This window comes from Mustela erminea, chromosome 3, assembly GCF_009829155.1.
Source record: "Mustela erminea isolate mMusErm1 chromosome 3, mMusErm1.Pri, whole genome shotgun sequence".
Taxonomy (NCBI): Eukaryota; Metazoa; Chordata; class Mammalia; order Carnivora; family Mustelidae; genus Mustela; species Mustela erminea.
In genome coordinates, this window is record NC_045616.1 from 39,829,011 (window position 1) to 39,851,094 (window position 22,084).

At 36.8% G+C, this 22,084-nt stretch overlaps 1 protein-coding gene across 20 annotated transcripts in view; it reads right to left on the reverse strand.

Annotated features, from left to right (window-relative positions):
- PAM (peptidylglycine alpha-amidating monooxygenase) overlaps nt 1-22,084 on the reverse strand; it is a 154,841-nt gene that overhangs the window by 60,799 nt on the left and 71,958 nt on the right. For all 20 annotated transcript variants that reach the window (XM_032335655.1, XM_032335654.1, XM_032335653.1 and 17 more), the window contains exons 7-11: nt 6,394-6,442; nt 5,047-5,114; nt 3,720-3,800; nt 3,355-3,431; nt 2,741-2,844 (exon numbers count right to left, since the gene is read on the reverse strand). In XM_032335655.1, coding sequence (XP_032191546.1) covers nt 2,741-2,844; nt 3,355-3,431; nt 3,720-3,800; nt 5,047-5,114; nt 6,394-6,442 — 379 coding nt within the window. The remainder of the gene's footprint in view (nt 1-2,740; nt 2,845-3,354; nt 3,432-3,719; nt 3,801-5,046; nt 5,115-6,393; nt 6,443-22,084) is intronic.

The window sequence follows — 22,084 nt, forward strand, 5'->3', positions numbered from 1 at the left end:
TGGTGCAAATTTGTCTAAGACATAGTATTCATATTTACAATTTAAAAAGAAATTTAATATACCCAGATAAAAATTACTACCATTTGGTAAATTTCTTTATATGTCTTATCTCAAAATCCACCTAATTTTTAATGGTTGTATTTTGTGATGCATCCCTGCTGGGAAAAAAAAATCAGTCCCTATGTTTAAAAGGGCTTTTTATTAGTTAAATATGATTGTTCCACATAAGCAAAATTTTCTCCAGTCTTAAGATTTTTAGCTCAATATAGAGTTAAGCTTGGATTGGGTGAAAAATTACTTGGCTGAACATCTTCTTGGTAGGCCACCGATAGAATTTTCCTGTAAAACCTAGTTTCCAGGTAGCTTCAGAATTAAGAAAATTAAAATCAAGATGCTTGTAGTTCTTCCAAGGCATGGAGGACTATCTGCTGCCCATACGACCTGTGGTAAATTGCGTGTATCTGAGGAGTCTTTTTATGCTCATGTTTCTAACCTGTGCCCAGGGCTGTGGGTGGGGTACATGTTCATGTATGTTCATGTTGGGGGTTTGGCAGGAAGGGAGAAAAGGGAGAGATTTGCAGAGTCTCATTTAACAGACTCATAAAACACTAGTTTTCTTTCTTTTTTTTTTTTTTAAACTGGTTACATTCTCCACTGTAATTCTATAGCTCCCTGTGGCAGTGGTATCCTGTATTTTATAAAACGGATGCATTGATACTATTACCTTTCTAAAACTAAAATGTATATTAAGTGATACAGGAATATTATGCATTAATATGAGAATTTGTATTCATATTTAAATTTTATTCAAACCTGTCTTATTAGTTTATCATTCTACAGGGGAAAAAAATGCTGCCCTAATATAAATTAAATATTCAGAATATGGACTCATCCAATAACTTAACTTCCTATAATTTCTTTCTATTTCATTTGTATTTCAAAATAGCATTCCCTGTGGCCCACATGAGATTTACAAAAAGAGAGACTGGTACAGTCATTTTAAGGTATTATTTTAAAGCAAGATGCACATTTGTTAAAAGACTGAATCATTCTGAACTCCTGATGAAACAGGCTTCTTCAGATTACTTTGGCCTTTCATCCTGGCATTGTAATAAGTCACTCATTTCTATGTCTGATACTGTCTCATGGAGGATACTCAAAGGATACAATCTGGCCAAAGTTATAAGACCTCCCAGATTATTTAAACCAAAAATTCTATGTATTCCACACTTGAATTTATACACTAATATGTAGAATGTGTTGAAAGGGATATTTTTCCTATTTAGTCTACCTATTCTAAAGGCTATTAAAATTACCAATGGCACTTAAGTAAAGTTGTAGAGGATCTACACTAACATAGAACGGAAAACAGCTCATCAATACTCTATGACTCATATATTACAAGGCTGGTAAGGCGGCACCTGGCTGGCCCCCTCAGTCAGCAAAGCATGCAACTCTTTATCTTGGGGTTGTGGGTGTGAGATCCATATTTGGTGCAGAGCTCACTTTAAAATCTTTAAAATAATAATAATAATAATAATAATAATAATAATGACTACTAAGAAGTGAATGTCTCACTCCTTTAAATCTAATCTTATCTACTTTGTCAAACTTTTTCTTACAGTTAGCATGCAACATCATGATTTTATTATTTTCCTTATCTCTCCCAAACTTACAAAATTTATTCAAAAGCAAAACTCTTGGAGGTTTCTTGTTTAATAGAACTTGTTAATTTTTTTCTTAACTGTCCCATCTTTAGCCTTAACATTGATGTTTATTAATACAGCAACCCTTTAGAGTGACATAAAAAAATCCTATTCCACTGTCTCAAATGCCTTTTTACTTTCACCGGCTTCAGCAGCTTTTGTTTCCCCTGACAACCAAGAGCTAGTGTTGTCATCTTAAGACTCAACCTTAGTACATTTAATATCTATTTTCAGATGCCTACTTTCTGTAACCTCTCTTTGATCAAAGATAAATGGCTTAAAACTCCAGCTTCCAGGTGGCATCAGTAAATATTTTATAACCTAATTTAACATGGAAAGAAGGCTCTTGGTTCTTTTTTGAAAAAAAAAAAAAAAAAAAAAAAAAAAGACATTTTATCTTTCATTTTTAATTCAGGCAAACTTTTTTTGAATGCGTTCACAGTGCTTTGAAAATTTTACTTAGGGTTATAAAATACATGTATTTCAAAGAGGCTCAATAATTTGAAAACTAGTTAAGGTTGTCTTTTGGAAAAGAGCTGAAAATTATTGTTCCTATTTGGTAGCCTAAACAACTGGAAAAAAAATGAATACACAGAAGTTTTAAAAGACAGGGAAAAAAAGTCACAGTTCTGAGTAATTAATGGACACCACCAAATGGGGAAGCTATATATTTGCCTAAATTTGAACATAGGACAAAAAGACACTTGAGAAAAAAATTCATAATCCATTATATTTTTCTTTATTAAATGAACCTAAGGAAATAATATATACTCTTGTGGCATCTATAATATATAGAGGTGTGATATTCAGGGTTCTGAATAAATAGGAGGAAAGGAAACATAAAAAAATAAGCACATGTTCTGGAGTTTATCCTAATCACTCAGCTCGAAAATGAGAAACTGCGATATACAGTTTGCTATAATTGTTCATGATAATAAAAAATTGTGCAATTCATTCACAAACATATCTATCACTTATAATCATGCCTTGCCCCAATAAAGTATTTTTAAATACTGGAATTTACAAAACCATACCCAATGTGCGTGGATTCTGTCCTTCCTTCACCAGAGAACACACATCTTGCTGCCAATATGTCACCAAAACTCACATCTACTGGGTGCTCCACAGGGTAGAAAGCCTACCAAGAAGATAAACACATTGATTCATTAAAATTGCCAATAAAACCCAGAACTATGTGCTTTGATAACGTGAGGCCTGGCATACCCTGGATAGAGACAATGAAGACATGAACACACAGACACACAATTCACCAGCATGTTTACAAATGTTAAGAGAAACAGTCAAGCTGGAAGTTGTAAAAAAAGGAGGTTATACGCAGTTTGGATAAACAATAAATGTAGATTTAGAGATGTTAGGATTCTAGAGAAATTCACAAGGATTCTATAAGGGTTTCTAAGACTACTATCTGTTGATTACTATTTTTTTTTTTGTCTCAAAATTAAACCAGTTTAATTGCTGGAGGGGTAAGGTGGGGGAGGGATAGGGTGGCTGGGTTATGGATACTGGGGAGGGTATGTGCTATGCTGAGTGCTGTGAATTGTGTAAGACAGATGATTCACAGACCTGTACCCCTGAAACAAATAATACTTTATATATTTTTAAAAAAATTAAACCAGTTTCTACACACCTGTGGCAGCTGGGGACTCTGGCGTCCAATCAGTGCCCACTGTCCATTTCTTACTCTGTATCCACTGACCACCTTACCTGTAATGAACACGAATTACAATCATGTAATGTCATGAAGTATTAGAAAAATAAAAGGCATCATTTGCTTTCCTTTTTCAAAATAAAATCTGAATATTGTCAGAACCCAAAATGCTAGGTATTTTAATGAAAACGATACGATGAAAAAACACACAATTTCAAGGTAGTATGCAAAAATCTTTCATTGAAACAGATTTAAAGTCAAATACAATTTACATTTTACATTTATAGTGTTAGCAAGCGGCAAGTCAAATATTTATAATTTAACCTGTAAGTTAAAGTTCTTACCTAAATGGTGAGTGTGAACTCTATAGGCAAAGACATGCATTGGATACTTTTTGTAATGGCACGAAATGTCAGAATTCACCACTGTTCAAAATGAAAACACAGAAAAAAGGGTCACTATCCAACTGGAAAATAGCATTTTCATCTAAAAATATATACAGGTTATTCACAAGTGGCTAGGCGGCGGGGTGCGGTGGGGGGGGGGGGGTTCCTATAAAGTAAACATGCACTCAGGTATGCAGCAGGTGTTAAGGCCTATTATGTGCCAGCCAGTTTACTAAGATGAGTTAATAACCTCTGGCCCTCACATTTAATTTCTTTCATAAACAAAATGCCTAGCGCCAAAATAAGATACCCTGTCAGCGAAAACATAGGCTTCATTTGCTACTTTTTTCTTTTCTTTTTAAGATTTTATTTATTTATTTGACAGAGAGGCAGGCAGAAAGAGAGGGGAAAAAAAGCGGACTCCACACAGAGCAGAGAGCCCCATGCGGGGCCTGATTCCAGATCCTTGAGATCATGACCTGAGCGAAGGCAGAGGCTTTAACCCACTGAGACACCCAGGTGCCCCTTCATTTGCTACTTTTATCATGACAATTTATGCAGTTGAAAAAACTTAACAACTGGCTGCAAACACTTAAGATAACTACATTGACAATACCTGTTGAGAAGGAACCACTTCATTTACTTCTCTTTCAGTCGAAAACACTGTCGTTATTCAATAAATGTGTCTTTGATAGTAATAATGAAATCATACTTGTCAATAACTTTACAAGAATCCCAGTAAAAACAAAGGAGTAATATTTAACATGGCATTTTCATCAGATGATTAGATACACTGCTAAATAATATTACACTTACTCTAATAGCTTTTTGTAAGTTTAGAAGAATCAGCTATTATTATCTCCATTTTACAAATAGGGAATTAAGCCCAGCATCTAAGTTCAAAGACTGAGCTGGTCTTGGATTTGCTAGCCTCTTGACTTTGAAACTGATATTCTCTACAGTAGTTAATGTCACAGTACATGATGAGATTCGTCTTTGGCATCTAAAGGATGGATGACTGATTTGTAAAATACTCAAGATTTATTTTTGTATTTACATAACCTATTACCTGCCTATGGGTCTCAGTCCTTAGCATCTCATAAAAGAATGGATATAATAAACTATTGGCTTGGAATAGTAGAGAAATCTATTTAGAATCTAAGGATAATAAAGAACTGGTTTAGTTTTCAGGGCAATAGATCATTTCAAAATTTTATTTAAAAATACTGTAAATCCATTCATATAGTTTAAGTAAAGATAATGGTAAATACTAAAAGATAATTACCTTTCTCTCCCGGTGGAATAACAGTGTCAACAGACATCATAAGGTACATGCCAGCAATGAGAGGCTGTCTGCAGGAAACAGTAACATTTATATCAACTATCTGAAACATCAAAACTATGGCCTTAGAAAAATAAGATAAACTTTAATACACTGATCTATAAAATATGATTCATATGAAAATGAAAACAATACAGAAAAAGAGGTAGGATATATGTTTTTTTATTTAAATAACTTATTTTTTTGGATAAATAGCTAAAAACATTTATTGCCATAAATAATGTGGAAGGCAGTCTCTAATGGCTCCCGTGATGGTTAAGTGTCTCTGTCCATTATCTAAAGCATAGACCCCAGTAGTTTGGTCAAACATTGGGAGGTATTTTTAGTTGTGACCAATATTTAAATTACTGACTTGGACTAAAGCAGATTACCATTCACAGTGTGGGTGGGTCTCTTAAGAGTAAAGCCTGAGGTCCCAGGAAGAGGAAAGAATTCTGCCTCCAGACTGCGTTGGACTCAAAACTCCACACTGACTCCTGCCAGAATTTCCAGCCTGCCTTGTAGACTGCAGACTTGCCAGACCCCACAACTGTGTAAGCCAATTCCTTGAAGTGAATCTCTTTCTTTCCCTTTGTGTGTGAGTGCATGCGTGTGTACATTCTATTGGTTCAGTTTATCCAGAGAATTCTGGCTGATACAGCTCTCAGTAATTCCTAGCTCTGACATTCATGCCCTTGTCTAATCTTCTTCCCTTGGGCATGGGCTGGGCATAGTAACTGGACCTCGGGGTTGGTTATTCTTAAAAAAGAATAAGACAAAGCAATTTCACTTTTTTTTCCCCCATAGGAGTTAGAGTATGAAGATTTGTGGCAACCCTTTTCTTCACCCATCAGATTTCTATATTCTTCACTAACTTCTGACATCAGGCTACAAGGCTGTGGTTTCCATCTTGCTTTTTCTTGCTGGCTGTGATGGAAGCCAATCACCACCATACTGTAAGCTGCCCTGTTTAGAGTCCACAAGGCAAGAAATGAAGGAATCCTCCAGACAACAACCAACAAGGAACTGAATCCTGTCCATAGCTGTGTGAGTGATCTTGGAAGTGGCTCCCACCCCAGGGGAGCCCCAAGATGTTTCTGAAACCCTGGCTGAGCCCTTGATTGCAGCCTTTGTGTGAGACCAGCCACTGTCCCCAGCTAAGCTTGTGCCCAGAATATTTGTTGTTTTAGGCCACTAAGTTTAGGGTAATTTGTTATATAACAATAGACAATGAATACAGTGGATTTCCCACTTTCAGGTTCTCAAAGATCTTAAAGCTGTCACTTAGGTAGGGTAACTAGAAGTACTTACGGCAGGCGTGTGAGGTGTAAAGACACACCAGAACAGTCTTTGTGATTATCTGAAAACACATGCAGACAAAGTACACACCTTAAATATGAAAATGTGAGAAGCAGATTTCAAACTACTAAATTTTACATGATTATAACTCAGTCCTAACACAAACTATGTTTTTGTTTGTATGGTGCTTTATAGTCTACAGAGTATTTTCTTATTCATGAATATATTTAATCTCCAGTGCATCAACGACATCAACAACAAAGCTATCATTTCGAGCAGCCTGTGGTTTTTTTCTTGACTCCTCAAACTGACGAGTTACCTCCTTTCCCATAGCCGTACTAGATACTAGTCATAGCTCACAGAAGAAAGTTGTTGCTACTCTATGAATGATCTACACTGCTGAAACATCCAGGAAAGCTGATTAACCGGTTTGTTCCATGCTGGCTCCGAACAACTAGCTTCTCTACTTTTCAAAAATGGAAGTAGTCCATAATTTGACCTTTCTAGATAGGACCCTGTCTAGCCTTTGTAATGTCTTTGATATATGTACAGGGATCACCTTGTTTGGTTTCTAGGCTTTGCCCATTCCTACCTTCTCAATAGAAACCTGATGGCAACATTCACCCCAACTTCAGTGGAAAGCCTCCCCATTTTTGCCAAGGACGCTTCAGAGACCTCTTACGAATCCTCTCCCTTATTCCTTTGCCTTCCCCAAGTAGAAAGAAGGTAAAAATTTAAATTACCCATCCAAATTTTTATCTTGTTGAACTTGCTGACCCTTCACCACAGAGACCATGAATAGTAACTCATACTTACTCATTCCTTCTATTTCTGTGTATGCTAAATTCTTTGTACTTCACACTTATATTCTAAGTATTTATAAAACATCATATCTCAATTTTTTTTTAAAGATTTTATTGATTTATTTGACAGAGATCATAAGCAGGCAGAGAGGCAGGCAGAAAGAGAGGGGGAAGCAGGCTCCCTGCTGAGCAGAGAGCCCGATGCGGGGCTCAATCCCAGGACCCTGGGATCATGACCTGAGCTAAAGGCAGAGGCTTTAACCCACTGAGCCACCCAGGCGTCCCTCATATCTCAATTTTGAGAGTTTATTTTATTATAAATAACTAGTGTGTGTGTGTGTGTGCATGATGAACATATGTATCCTTGAAATCAAAAAGTGAACTATGCGAATAAATAGCAGATGAATGGTTTTAAGGAAATTTTCTTTCAGCTGTAATTCTTATGAGAAAAACAAAGGTAGCTTTATACAGTAATATAAAATAACAGATAAACCAAGTAACAAGATACAGATTTTGATTTACCAGACCTAAGATTTAGAAAGTATAACAAATCACATTTAGTGCTTTGAAAATAAAACACAAAGGAAAGTTCTCAATTTAGTATTAAGCTTGGTTTTAACAGTGATAGTACAGAAATAAGTGGAATGATAAACATTTTATATTTCATCAGGTTTTTTAAAAAAATATTTTATTTATTTGTTTGACAGAGGTCACAAGTAGGCAGAGAGGCAGAGAGAGAGAGAGAAGGAAGCAGGCTCCCCACCGAGCAGAGAGCCTGACGCAGGGCTCGATCCCAGGACCCCAAGATCACGACCTGAGCCGAAGGCAGAGGCTTTAACTCACTGAGCCACCCAGGTGCCCCAATCAGGTTGTTTTTTGTCATTTTAGGAAGGGATCTTTATCCAATATCCTAAATCAAATTCCAGTGTGGTGCTATTTTCCTATTAATTTCCAGTGAGTTGGGACACCTGCATGACACCGTTGGTTAAGTGTCTGACTTTTGGTTTTGGCTCAGTTTGTGATCTCAGGGTTGTCATCTCAGAATCATGATCTCAGAGTTGTGAGATTGAGCCCCACCTCTGACTCCACATTCAGTGGTGGGCAGTCAGCGTGGAAGTGGAGTCTGCTTGAGATTTCTCTCTCCTTCTGCCTCTCCCACTTATGGGTGTACTCTCTCTAGCTCAGATAAATAAATAAATCTTTAAGAAAATGAAATAAAGTCTTGAGCGGGTTTTAAAGAGATGAGGAGAAAATAATAACAAAAACAATACAAATTTATCTTAATTTTTGTATATGCTTTTAAATATAGAAAGGATAATTGAGTATTTTTTAATTTATTAAAAATATTTTCAAAGGATTTTATTTATTTATTTTTCAGAGAGAGAGAGAGAGAGCACAAGAAAGGGGTGGGTGGCAGGAAGAGGGCAAAGCAGGCTCCCTGCTGAACAGAGAGCCCGATGCGGGGCTCGATCCCAGGACCCCAGGATCATGACCGGAGCTGAAGACAGAGGCTTTAACCCACTGAGCCACCCAGGCACCCCCACTGGAAGATTTTAAACAAAATGACAGGATTATATAAGGTGTTTATCTGGCACAGCACCTGGCACTTACAGATTACTAATTTACTGGATGTTAGGCTTTGTAATCTTTTATTTTAATTCACAATAAACCAGGAGAAAGTTTCTTCCCCCATACAATGTCTGTCCAAGCGAAAGGGCCAGTGTGCAATGAGAATTGCTTCTTGGTTTTACATTACATCTTTGCATTGGAAGAACCAAGTGAATCTCATTTTGACATTCATTTTGGCTAATATTCTTAACCATGACTTTAAAAAAATTAAATGGGAACAATTAATAGATGAATTAACATGTTTCATAAACTACTAAAAAAATGTATCATAAAAGATGAAATATCATCAAATTTAGAGTAGCAGGAATGTTACTAATAGTAACATGCCAGCTATCACCCATGACAATGCCTCCTCCTACCTAATGTTCCTGAGTACAATGGTCTCAATTGAGTGGCTTGCTACTCAGATTAAATCTCAAAAATAGGTCAGAAACTTATGTATGTTAGTAAATATGTCAAAATCTAATTTGAAGACTTCTTTTTAATAACTACACTTAGCAAAGTTTTCTCCAAATTAAATAAGAGCCCTTGCTATGTAAATATTGTATATTTGCTTCACTCTAGAGGGTTTTTTATTTTTATTTTTTTAAAGATATTATTTATTTATTTGACACATAGAGAGATCTCACAGGTAGGCAGAGAGGCAGGCAGAGAGAGAGAGGGGGAAGCAGGCTCCCTGCTGAGCTGAAAGCCCAATGTGGGGCTCGATCCCAAGACCCTGAGATCATGACCTGAGCTGAAGGCAGAGGCTTTAACCCCCTGAGCCACCCAGGCACCCCTTCACTCTAGAGTTTTAAAAAGTGAGTCAGTATCACCACTCACCCCACTGTAAAGACATAGTACAGGTTCTCCTTTGATTCCACGTTTATCAACTACATGCTATATCCTATAAAAAAAAGTTGAGAATACCACACAATAATAGCTAAACCACTAAAAACTCATTTTAAGTTTTTATGAGATGATCAACACATTCTGGAAAAAAATATACTAAACTTCTGACTTAGGTATTACAATGATTTTAGGGAAGTCATTATAGGAATTTTAGACTCTCTATAGGTTTTTTTCTTATGTAATGTTAATCTTATATGGGTAGAGGGCTGGTGAATACGCATATAAGAATCCAAAGTAAAGGGGCACCTGGGTGGCTCAGTGGGTTAAGCCTCTGCCTTCAGCCCAGGTCATGATCTCAGGGTCCTGGGATTGAGTCCCACATCGGGCTCTCCACTCAGTGGGGAGCCTGCTTCCCTCTCTCTGCCTGCTGCTCTGCCTACTTGTGATCTCTCTCCCTCTGTCAAATAAATAACTAAAATATTAAAAAAAAAAAAAAAGAATCCAAAGTAAAAATGATGTCTGTTTTGTAAAAAGCTCAAAAAATTTAAAAAAAATGTAGAATGGATACTAGTTACAAGATCACTTAAAAACCACACTAGATAGAATTTCTGCATCACTGCTGAAGGAATTTGTTTACATCAAATTTATCTGGTCAATTTGATCCACTGAATCAGCATGAAGTGAGGCATTTCTAAAAATTGTGCTGTGTGAGTATGTGGGTATGTGTGTAAGCATGCAGATATGATGCCTTAAATTATGGATAATACTTCAGATTATCATCACCATTTAATCACGGGATAATTCTGTGTGACTTTAAGAAATTCTGTTGGTAATTGATAAATACACATTATAACAATGACATTTTAAGCTGAACACAATTCTAGAAGTTATTGCCAAGTAAAGACAATACTTATAAAGCACATATATGCATTTTAGACATCATTAGAGTCAATTGTTCCACATATATTATTTCAAAGTCAAATTTTATTACTGTAAATGTTTGTGATCTCTTTTAGTACTACTTTTCACAGTTTGACCTGAAGAGCCCATGTGCCTGTATATACACATAGTGAGAAGCCCCAGAGAGAGCAACCTGAACTCCCTCAAACAAGGTGGTCCGGGGGCCTGGAGGGCTACTGGATCTACTGATACTCTTCTAGCATGTGGCAACTTTGGAGAGAAGCCTGTTTTAACCTAGTGTCTGGTATGAAGATTATGACCTTCTAACTCCCAGTGTGATCCTTGCCACAATGATGCATTATTATTTACATAACCTCTATTCTGATCTTACTTCACATGAACTCAGAAACTTCAGCTAGTTTTGCACATTTTACTGATGATTTTCAGTGTGCTCTGACTTTGTCTGCCCTTCTACTGTAACACAGTGCTTTAGCCACAAGATACAAAGCAAGGATACAAGTTACAAGATACAAGTAAGGATTGACTCATTTCAATTCACTCGGCTCTATATGAAATCTGTCTCTAACACGCATCGTCATAAAAATGAATGACAACTTAGAAGGTTTATTATCATTAAAAATACACGTCAATGCCTCTGCTAATATTTTGTCACATAAAACAAACAAAAAAAAAATGAAATCAGGACTGAGATAGTTAAGAAATGTATAGAAAATGAACTCAGAATACCAAATCATAAGCTAGCTGAAAAAGTTGGTCAGAAAGGCTGATTCCGTGACTAGAATGAAAGTAAACAGGAGAGAGGAGAAGAGAGGAAACAGATGTAAAGGTTAACATAGGGCAGAAGACCAGAGCAATGGAATTCCGCAGCTTAAAAAATAGATGGGAATGGTGATGAGTCAATAACTAAAATGGTGTGAAATTATAGGATTGAATTTGTCTAAAAGAAAGGTAGAATAGGAAGTGGATTCTTTCTCCAATTTGTATTTCCACATAAATATTGTACATTTGTACATGTCCAATGTCAGATTTGCTGAGTGCAAAGTTTGAAAGTAATCTGTGTATTTTAATTACACAGTTAGTTGACCATAGTGCCTTAATAAGATCATCATCAGTTTCAGCTATGTGCTCACTGAGTGCCTTTGCTTAAAATGAGTAGGAGCTGGAAGGTTACCAATTTTAACACTTGGTAGATTAGTACTTGCGATCAATATTGATACCACTAAGAAACTGCAGTCTATAAATGAGATAATCTATGTCAAGAATGGAGCACTCTAAATGGAGCACAGTAAAAATCCAATGCATCTTAGTTATTATTATCATTATTCTTTTTTTTAATTAAATTTATTTATTTTCAGCATAACAGTATTCATTATTTTTTCACCCCACCCAGTGCTCCATGCAATCCGTGCCCTCAATAATACCCACCACCTGGTATCCCACCAGGTGAAAACAAATACTTTTTTTTTTTAATTTTTTATTTTTTATAAACATATATTTTTTATCCCCAGGGGTACAGGTCTGTGAACCGCCAGGTTTCTTTTTATTGGTAGATTCCAAGAATCTTCAACACATGAATATTTTCTTTTGAGAAACACATTTTCATAATCATACGTATGGAATTTCTTTAATTGAAGAAACTGGAAATTTTTCTTTAATTGAAGTGTTTCTTTCATTGAAGAAACACAGAATTTCTTCATGTAATAACAGAGGGATAGAAGAAAAGAGGAAAGGAACATGGAAATGTTAAATGAGTAAAGAGATGATGAAAAAAAGGAATTATAATTGAAAGAGACAATGGACCCCGGGAAACAATCTGAGGGATTCAGAGCGAAGGAGAGGGAGTAGAGGGGGTAACAGGGTGATGGGAATTGAGGAGGGCATGTGCTATGATGAGCACTGTGTGTTAAATTTAACTGATGAATCACTGAACACCAAAAAAAAAAAAAAAAAAAAAAAAAAAAGTCTGTTTCCTCTAGTAAAAAACAACAACAAAAACAAAGAAATACTTTATATTGTAAAGAATTTTGTCCTAAGGCGCCTGGGTGGCTCAGTGGGTTGAGCCGCTGCCTTCGGCTCGGGTCATGATCTCGGGGTCCTGGGATCGAGTCCCGCATCGGGTTCTCTGCTCCGCGGGGAGCCTGCTTCCTCCTCTCTCTCTCTCTGCCTGCCTCTCTGCCTACTTGTGATCTCTCTGTGTCAAGTGAATAAATAAAATCTTAAAAATATATATATAAAAAATAAATAAATAAATTAGGAACCAAAGTGAATTTTAAAAAAAATAAAGAAAGAAAAGAAATGTTATTTAATTTATTTTTTTTAAAGATTTATTTATTTGACAGAGACCACAAGTAGGCAGAGAGAGAGGAGGAAGCAGGCTCCCTGCTGAGCAGAGACCCGATGCAGGGCTCGATGCAGGGCTCGACCCTGGGGTCAGGACCTGAGCTGAAGGCAGAGGCTTTAACCTATTGAGCCACCCAGGCGCCCCAAGAAATGGTATTTTAAAGATACCGTACAAAACAGGGATACTGAAGTGGTTACAGAAATGCTGATTCAGAAGGGTGTGCACTGGGTAGATACAGAACAGAGTCACCAGTGAAATATGGAAATATTAGTAAGAGGTAAGTAGCAAGGTCTGGCTAAAATGAAATTTTTGGATCATGAAAGAGTTGATAATGCATTGTCTTAAGGTCCCTCCCCAACTTTTAGTAATAAAGTTCTCTTTGACCAGACCCAAGACAATATACTTCTTTCTGAGGTCTAGACTAGAGGTCAGTTCAACAGGATCCCTTGTTTGTAGAAGAGAGAGTGAGGCCTTTTTATACGGATACTGAAATTGTTGTTTATTCTACTTTTGCTCACTTATCCTGAACAACTATCTTCGTGCAAAAATCCTGACAGCTGTTCCTTCCAGGTAGCTTCATTTATTTTATTTTAGTTTTCTTATCCCAAAGTAAATCATTCTCTTCTTCATTGGATTGGGCTATAGGTTCACTCTTTCTCTAAGGTACACTGGTGAATTCTTGACCCTTAGCTATTCATGTTCTGTGCTTACTGAGGACTGAACCCCAGACATCCCTGATAAAGAGATCTTTCATGATTGCTGTTCTCTTTTAGTAACACATAATTGTACCCTAATGGATTTCAAGATGTGGAGATGAAACTTTATCACTAGGTAGGCATCAGGTGACATTGGGACTAATTTCATTATATGTCACTATATTTCATCATAATGTCACAGGTAGGTACTAGGAGCTTTTGTAATGGTGAAGACATTAAAGTGGAAAAGTTAAAAAAATTATTTTTAAGAAGAAATATAAAGTCAGAAAGTCTAATAATGTCTCAGAAGCATAGGACTATAATGTAGCACCAGTAGTTGAGTGGCAAGACTTCTAGAAGTAGACTGATAACGGCAGAAACAAGTATTTCCAGATACTGGATGAGGCTTGACAATAGCATTCAATCAGAATCTAATCTTGAGCCAGATGAAAACTGGACGACCACTCCACAAGGATCTCCAGTTTGAGTTTTTTGAGAAATTGCTCTCCTCTGCCGAGGCAGAGATGTATAACCCACAGCACGGTATTTTATCAAATATATAGACTCAGAATTTCAGAACTGAAAGGCATGCAGAAGACGAGGGAGTTCAATTCTTACGCGTTATAGACAGGGGGAAAGAGGCTACTGGGATTAAGAGTGTTGGCTAAAATAATTCAGCTAACTGGGACGCACCTGGGTATCAAAACTGATTCTCCTATGCTAATATTTACTAAACATGTCTCACTTTAAAGAAAAAGAGTTCCATTTCTGAAACACTTCCAAGGCATTTTATCTATGAAATATCCTCAAGCTAAGATAAAGGAATTAAGCAAGAATGGATAAGTGGTACTTAAGGACTCCACTTACGCAGGAAGTTCATTCTCTTAATGGGAGGTGAATGCATGGGATGGAAAGATATCCATTCCAAACTATTTAGCTTGCTTTTCTAATAATAGCTTGTCGTTCCTGCTTGGATACAGGGCTAAGTAGTAAAGTAACTATGTGGAATAATGCATGATAATAACCTATTAGATGGTAGGTCCTTGGAAGACTGTTGGTCTCTCCTAATCTTTCCCTCTGGAGAGAGCCTTCTACACTTCATGAGCTCAGCTTGTCCTGGTGGTTTCCTGCTTCAATAAAAAACAGGTTAACCATCGATCCTAGGGGAACGAGTGTATTGTTACAAGCTACATCCCACTAATTGGAAAAGTCCTTCAGAAAGACAGTCGTAGAGTGGATTTCAATTCACTGCACTCTCTTAGGAAGGTAAAGGAGAAAGCATGCACGTTATCTACTATTCCAGCCACAGTTTTGGATAATGGATCCTTTCCTTATGGAAGTACTGACAAAGCATGCCTGGAACCATTGCCAAATCTTACGAAAAGCAAAGAAATAACATGTTTAATGATAAAAACATAGTTCACGAAGTTTGTAAGCAAGCAGTCAACGGTATCATACTCTTCCACCCTTTAAGAGTGTTCTGAACATAAGTTTAAGGCCACCTTCCTGAATTTCTCACTGTCTAGAACAAAAATGAATCAAGGAAATCAGAGGACACACACCAATAATTTTGCAAAAATGTACATAGATAGTGTAATAACTATTTTGTCCATGAAGCTGGTTTGATCGTCACCTTATGGTTCTTTGTTCTAAATGATATTAAGGGGACAGATGAGATTTTGCTGAGATTATGTCATGGCACCCAAGGTGACCAAGAATGGGTGATGACTTGGGGATTCGTTTCTAAAGTTAGGGAATTTTCACGTAGTCAAAATCACTTGGAAAATCCCTTAGGAGAGTGGAGTGTGCGGTCTCTTAATAGATACAACACAGCATTGTTGTTTCCTTCACATTGGAACAGATTGCTGTCAGTTTCATCATTTGGGCCACATTGTTTAAAAAAAAAAGTTATTTCTACACAGCTGGACTGTATAGTTATATAAAAAAAGGTTATTTCTGTACATTTGAAATGCTGCAGCAAATGAGCTGGAAACAAGCACAAGAGGCAAATAGGAAAGAATAGAGGGAACAGCAGACCGGGGTCTTGCGTTCACTTTGGTTTTAACGAAGCTAATACACAGCTCCTTTGTTGTTGTCTTTTTGTTTTTGTTTTTGTTTTAGTACCACCCGTACTATAAATGCAGGTCTTTTTTTTTTTTTTAAGATTTTATTTATTTATTTAATAGAGAGAAAGAGATCCCAAGTAGGCAGAGAGAGAGGAGGAAGAAGGCTCTCTGATGACCAGAGAGCCGGATTCGGGGCTGGATCCCAGGACCCTGAGACCATGACCTAAGCCGAAGGCAGAGGCTTAACCCACTGAGCCACCCAGATGCCCTTATAAATGCAGGTCTTAAAGTCACTTGACAGTATTCAGTAAAAAGATGATCCTCCAAATTAAACAGAAAATGCATACCTGGAATTCTAGAGAATTCTGGAGTTTCTTCAAAACAAAATTCAAGTCACCAAATGCCCCCTAGAGAAGGGGGCATTTTCAAGCTTCCTTGAAATCCTAATCTCAGAATATCAGGACTCTCCAGTTACAGACACACTGATATAAAATAATCTCCTCTCAAAAAGCACTAACACCTTGAGCAGTCACGGCAAATGTCTATCTGTTTAGCAGAAATCAGTGAAATAGGGGCACTGCTGATGCAGACACAACCCGCACAGAGGTTTTCCTGGAGGCTGTTGAAAGCTGGCTTAACAGACACGCCTCAGTGTTAAATAAACCAGAAAAAAAAAAAAAAAAAAAAAAAGCCTGCCTTCAAAAAAGAATTCCTTTTGAAGCTGTCACCATAGCGAGTTAGCCTCTTTTGATTTCGTATTCACTGCTATGGGACTAGAAATTACTGGCTTCCATTTGTCCTGTGGCAAGGAAGAGAAAATGCATTTATCCATCTTGCAAGAAGACGACTTTCACAAATGATGGCCTGTTCTGTTCCCAAAAGAGATCAAATGGAAGGCAGGCAGGCAGGTTCACCAACGTGCTTTTATAATTCCTCTGTGTGTATAGGATGTTATGGCATGACTAATGTCAGAGCACCTTACTGTTTCCATCCCTGATGAAAGCCAAAAAAATAAAAAATCTACAGTAAAGTTTAGGGTTTAACACGATTCTTCTCTGAGAATTATGAATCATCTCCAGAATCATATTTCTAAGGAAGTAAAATTAAAAGACAAAACCCAACAATCCTAGGTAAAGAGTATTTTTTTTTAAAGATTTTTATTTATTTATTTGAGAGAGAGTATGAGAAGAGAGAAGGTCAGAGGGAGAAGCAGACTCCCCATGGAGCTGGGAGCCCGATGCGGGACTCGATCCCGGGGCTCCGGGACCGTGACCTGAGCCAAAGGCGGTTGCTTAACCAACTGAGCCACCCAGGTGCCCAAGAGTATTTTTTTTAAATAGCAGTGAGTTTTTAAATTATTGATTGATTCCTGAACTTTCTATTGAACTATAATATACAGAAAAATGCACAAATCAGAAGGCACAGCTTCAGGAATTCAAAAGACCTAATAAAGCCTTGTAAACAACACCCATATTAAGAGGCAAAACCCCCCATTTGTGTCCCATTCCTGAGGCATTAAGTTTTAAAACTTTATGTTATGGATATGCTATATGCAAACATTTATTTGTCTTTCTGGAATTGTCTTTTAGCTAAAACCAGGCACATTTAACTAATTGTCCACAAGCTTCAGGGGCTTTGGTTGGACTATTTAAAATATCACATCTGGTTACTAAGAAATATTTTTTCCCCTTTCTCTCAGGGAAAGTCCTTCAACTTCTTTACTGTATCTGTTTTTAATATATATTCACTTTAAAAATGATAATTTAAATTTTCTTCTGCATTCTTCCAATTATTGTCTGTTCTCCCCACCGAGGGCTGACTGTACCTGCAAAAGTCTAGGAGGCACACAGAAAATATTAGATAAAATAAATAATGGAATGAAAAGGGACTTTAAGATTTTTATCCAAAGATGCTGTTTTACTTATTTTTACTTATTATTATTTTTTATTTTTTAAAAAGGTTTTATTTATTAATTTAAGAGAGAGAGAGAGATAGTGAGAGACAGCACTATGGGAGGTGGGGTGGGAGGTGAGGTGGAGGGAGGGGGAAAAGCAGACTCCCCACTGAGTAGGGAGCCTGACCGAAGGCTCAAGTCCAGTACCCCGGGATCATGATCTGAGCCCAAAGCAGATGCTAAAAGGACGAGGTGTCTCAGAGATACTCTGTTAAATTCAATTTGAAACATAAAGTTAAAATTGTTTCTCATATAAAATGCTCCATTATGAATTTCTGAATCATTTTGAGAGTATTTTTTTTTAATGTATATAAAAGGTTAACCTTTCACTCCTGTTGGAATTCTCAACTCCTTTGTGCAACATATTCTCCCTCCCAACCCCCGCCTTTTATTTAGCTCAAACCTCTAATTGCTCAGGAATGATAAACAAAAAGAGGCAACACTATCCTACTTTGTTCTGAAAACAGGAAGTTTATATTCTGCAAAAGCAGTAATTAAACTACAATATATGCCTTTGAAGCTCAATCTAAAATCAGTGGCTACATTTTCCACCCAACTGTCTTCATCAGCTTAAAATACTATTGTATGTTGTGCTGGTTCTTCAATGAAAAAATTAATCTGAAGTATCTAATTTACATATAATTATGCATGCAAGTAGTCCGTGGTATTAACTAGGGAATACACTTAGAACATTATAGCCCATATATTTGATTTAGCATTAATTTTCAGTCATTCAATATGTTTACGTTGAGATGTGACTAAAGTAACATTTATAAAGCACTTTAGAGTTAAGAGGTGGTGTATAAGTACTAAGTATCACTTCTACGTTAAGAAAAAACACTGAACCCTTCGGTGACCCAAATTATCTCTCAAAATTCCCTCAGTCCTTAAGCAAGTCTTTTCACTGTAATATAAAGTGTTAGGGTAGAAGGGACGCTGGTTACTGACCAGATTTTATTTTCCTTTTAGTTATTTCTAGGTGGTATGTTACACCTAAGTTGGGGAAACAAGAATAAGAAAGACTTGCAAAAAAAAAAAGAGGCTAGGGAAGTGTGGAGAGGAGAAATATTCCTATAATAAGAAAAACTCTTGAACGTTTTCAAAGAGAAAATAAGAATTAATAGGTAATGAAAAGAAATGGAGAGCAGGATGAAGGGTTTCCAAATTGGATAAAAAGGGGAGTAATATTTCTGCTGGCAGAAAGAGGGAGTTTTGTGGAGTTTCAGGTCCAGAGAATTATACTTTTCTTTCTTATTTTATTCTTCTTTTTATTTTTTATTTTATTTTATTTTATTCTTCTTTTTCTTTTTCTTTCTTTTTTTTTTTTTTTTAAGATTTTATTTATTTATTCGACAGAGAGAGATCACAAGTAGGCAGAGAGGCAGGCAGAGAGAGAGAGAGGATCAGGCTCCCCACCAAGGAGAGAACCAGGTACGGGGCTCGATCCCAGAACCCTGGGATCATGACCTGAGCCGAAGGCAGAGGCTTTAACCCTCTGAGCCACCCAGGCACCCCTGAATTATATTTTTCTAACAATATTTTGTAAATATCACTAAATACTATAATTGAATCATTTTTATCAAATGCTTTTTGGTCATGCATTTATTTAGGGTTATCTTTTCCATTTTACGAGTAAGACAGTCAACTAACATACAAGGGAATTAATAGTAAATGGGAAATGGAAGGTGCAAATCCTAGTATATCTCTTTACAAACTTCTACCATTTGCCAGAATTCCTAGGACACAGTGAGCAAACATAAACGTGGAAGGCAATGAAGGAGAGCCGTGAGGGACAGGGTGAAGGGTAGGAAACCTGCTGGAATATGTATGAAATATGTGAAAAATGCCTTGAAGCACGTCTGGACCCTGAACTAGACATCAATGAAACTTAATTGCATCTTCTCATTTTTATGTGAGCTGATGGGCAAGTAACTTTATTAATCCTCTCAATTTCTTTCGGTTAAAAAATGAAATGTTATCTGCTATTAATTTAAAGGGAATTAATTAGTTGAGACTATAGAGCCGTGACCGACTTCAAAAGAGGAGTTAGTAATTATAAGTGACTACAAAAGCATGAGTTGCAAAGGAATAAATGAAGGTAAAGCATAAGGTTTTCTTGAAAAACAACTAGAAAATAAATTCGAAATGCGACAAAACTAAATGGTATTAGGGAACGTTCTTTTTTCCTAAAAAAGACATAACTTAAACTGAATATTATATTGCTTAATGTTAAGTTGCTTTTAAAACAGAGATAAAGGGTGCCTGGGTGGCTCAGTGGGTTAAGCCACTGCCTTTGGCTCAGGTCATGATCTCAGGGTCCTGGGATCGAGTCCCGCATCAGGCTCTCTGCTCGGCAGGGAGCCTGCTTCCCTCTCTCTCTCTCTGCCTGCCTCTCCATCTACTTGTGATTTCTCTCAAATAAATAAATAAATAAATTCTTTAAAAAATAAATAAATAAAACAGAGATAAAAAACACATTTTAGAGATAAAAAACATTCTTTAAAAAACACATTTTAGCGGGATGCCTGGGTGGCTCTGTCGGTTAAGCCGCTGCCTTAGGCCCTAGTCATGATCCCAGGGTCCTGGGATCAAGTCCCGCATCGGGCTCCTAGCTCTGCAGAGAGCCTGCTTCTCTCTCCACCCCTGCCTGCCACTCTGTCTGCTTGTGCGCTTGCACACTCTCTCTCTCTCAATCTGGCAAATGAATAAATACATAAAATCTTTAAAAAATAAAAAAAACACATTTTTACAGATAAAAACATTCTTTAAAAAACACATTTTAGAGATTAAAAAATTTTTAAAGGTATATGAATATAGCCTTAAAAAAAAAATAATACTCCAGTGCTTTATAGGTCTTCTCATAACCAAATGAATGAAAATGTAATTCCTGATCCTTTATGGCTATATTTAGGTATAAAAACAAACAGGTGTCCCATGGAATGAAGGAGATGAATAAGGATCATTAGTTTTCCATACTGAGGATGATTAACAAAGTTGAGATGCAGGAAGCTAGGGAATCAAGGAGCTCACATTTATGTGAAGAGATTGGCAAGAGCAAAAAAATATTGCAGGATAATAGGCTGCTTTTGGATCATTGGGGAGGTATTGAATAGACCTAAAATCATGCCCATGACTCACATCAAGCTGCTTGTGTATAATGAAGGGTAGACAAGAACATGAAGAACATCCGATTACAATTCTTCTGAAATCAATGGGATGATCAAGCGACCTGATATAGAAATATCCCTGCGTGATAAGGGAAGTCAACTACTTCATACATCAGGATGAAAAGGCATAAATAAGATGAGGTAAACGGCTCCATCTTTATACATGTTTATTCTGTTGTGCGTGAATGAGTTCATCCCTCCCAGTTCCTGGTGGTTCATTGTTTGTTTCATGTAGTCAGGAGATGAACTTTGGCTCCTATACAAACTAGAAATCCAATGCAAATTAAATTTTTCTCATTTTTAATAGCATTGGAATAGCAGCTATGTCACCTTAGGCAAATCACTTAACCTTTCTGAGTATCGATCCCCCATTTCTGTAAAATGGAGAGGTTGGGCCGGAGGAGCCCTTCTGGCACCCTGTTTCTTAGCTGATCATGCCGGAGACTCAGTCTCTGGAGTTAGAAACAAGTACTTTAAAAACACGTTAGTACACAACACAGAAGACCTATGGATTTTACTCCTTTCTTCTCAGAAGAAAAGAAAGTTGTGATTTTCTTTTCAACAATGCCTTCTCAGCCATATTTCCATCTCTGCATCTGCAGAAGTCTAAGAGACTACAGAATTTTGTGCAGTTGGAATGTCACCTGCTTGTCAATCATTTCTCTCTCGGAATTGGTTTCATGGTCTCTGCCTTCCTCTCACTCTCTAGTCCCTCTCAGTCCATATATTCTACTTAAAAATAAAAATGTAAAAAACGGGGAGGATATAACTTATTTTTGCTCACCCTTCAAATAATTTCATCTAGATTAAGTGTAAAGAAGGAACATTTGCATAACTATGTATAGAAAGGGGGATCTCCAAGAAAGTCCTCTCTGCATTGTAAGTGGCTTCTACTATTACAACTCCTTGAAACCCAAACAGCAGATTTTATGAAAAAGTTAAGAATAAACTCTTCTTCAAATTTCTAAGTGAAATCAAGAAAGTGCTAGAATACCAGGCAGTAATTAAATGCATTTTCTTCTTTCAAAGCTTCCCCTTTCTTAAGAGAATTGAGATTTAATTATACTTATTTTGGTAAGTGCAAATTATTCTACTCATGTCCCAAGCCCCAGGAGATTGCCCTGACACACCCGTAGTATAGGGGGAAAAATGTAGAAGTAACTTCAATTCTTACAAGAAAATCTGAGCCTCAGTTTTTAAACTTTAGTTCGCATCAAAATAAACTGGGCAACTCATTAAATCAGAATTCTGGGCTTACTGATACACTAGTAACATATTGTCTCTGGGGAAAAATAT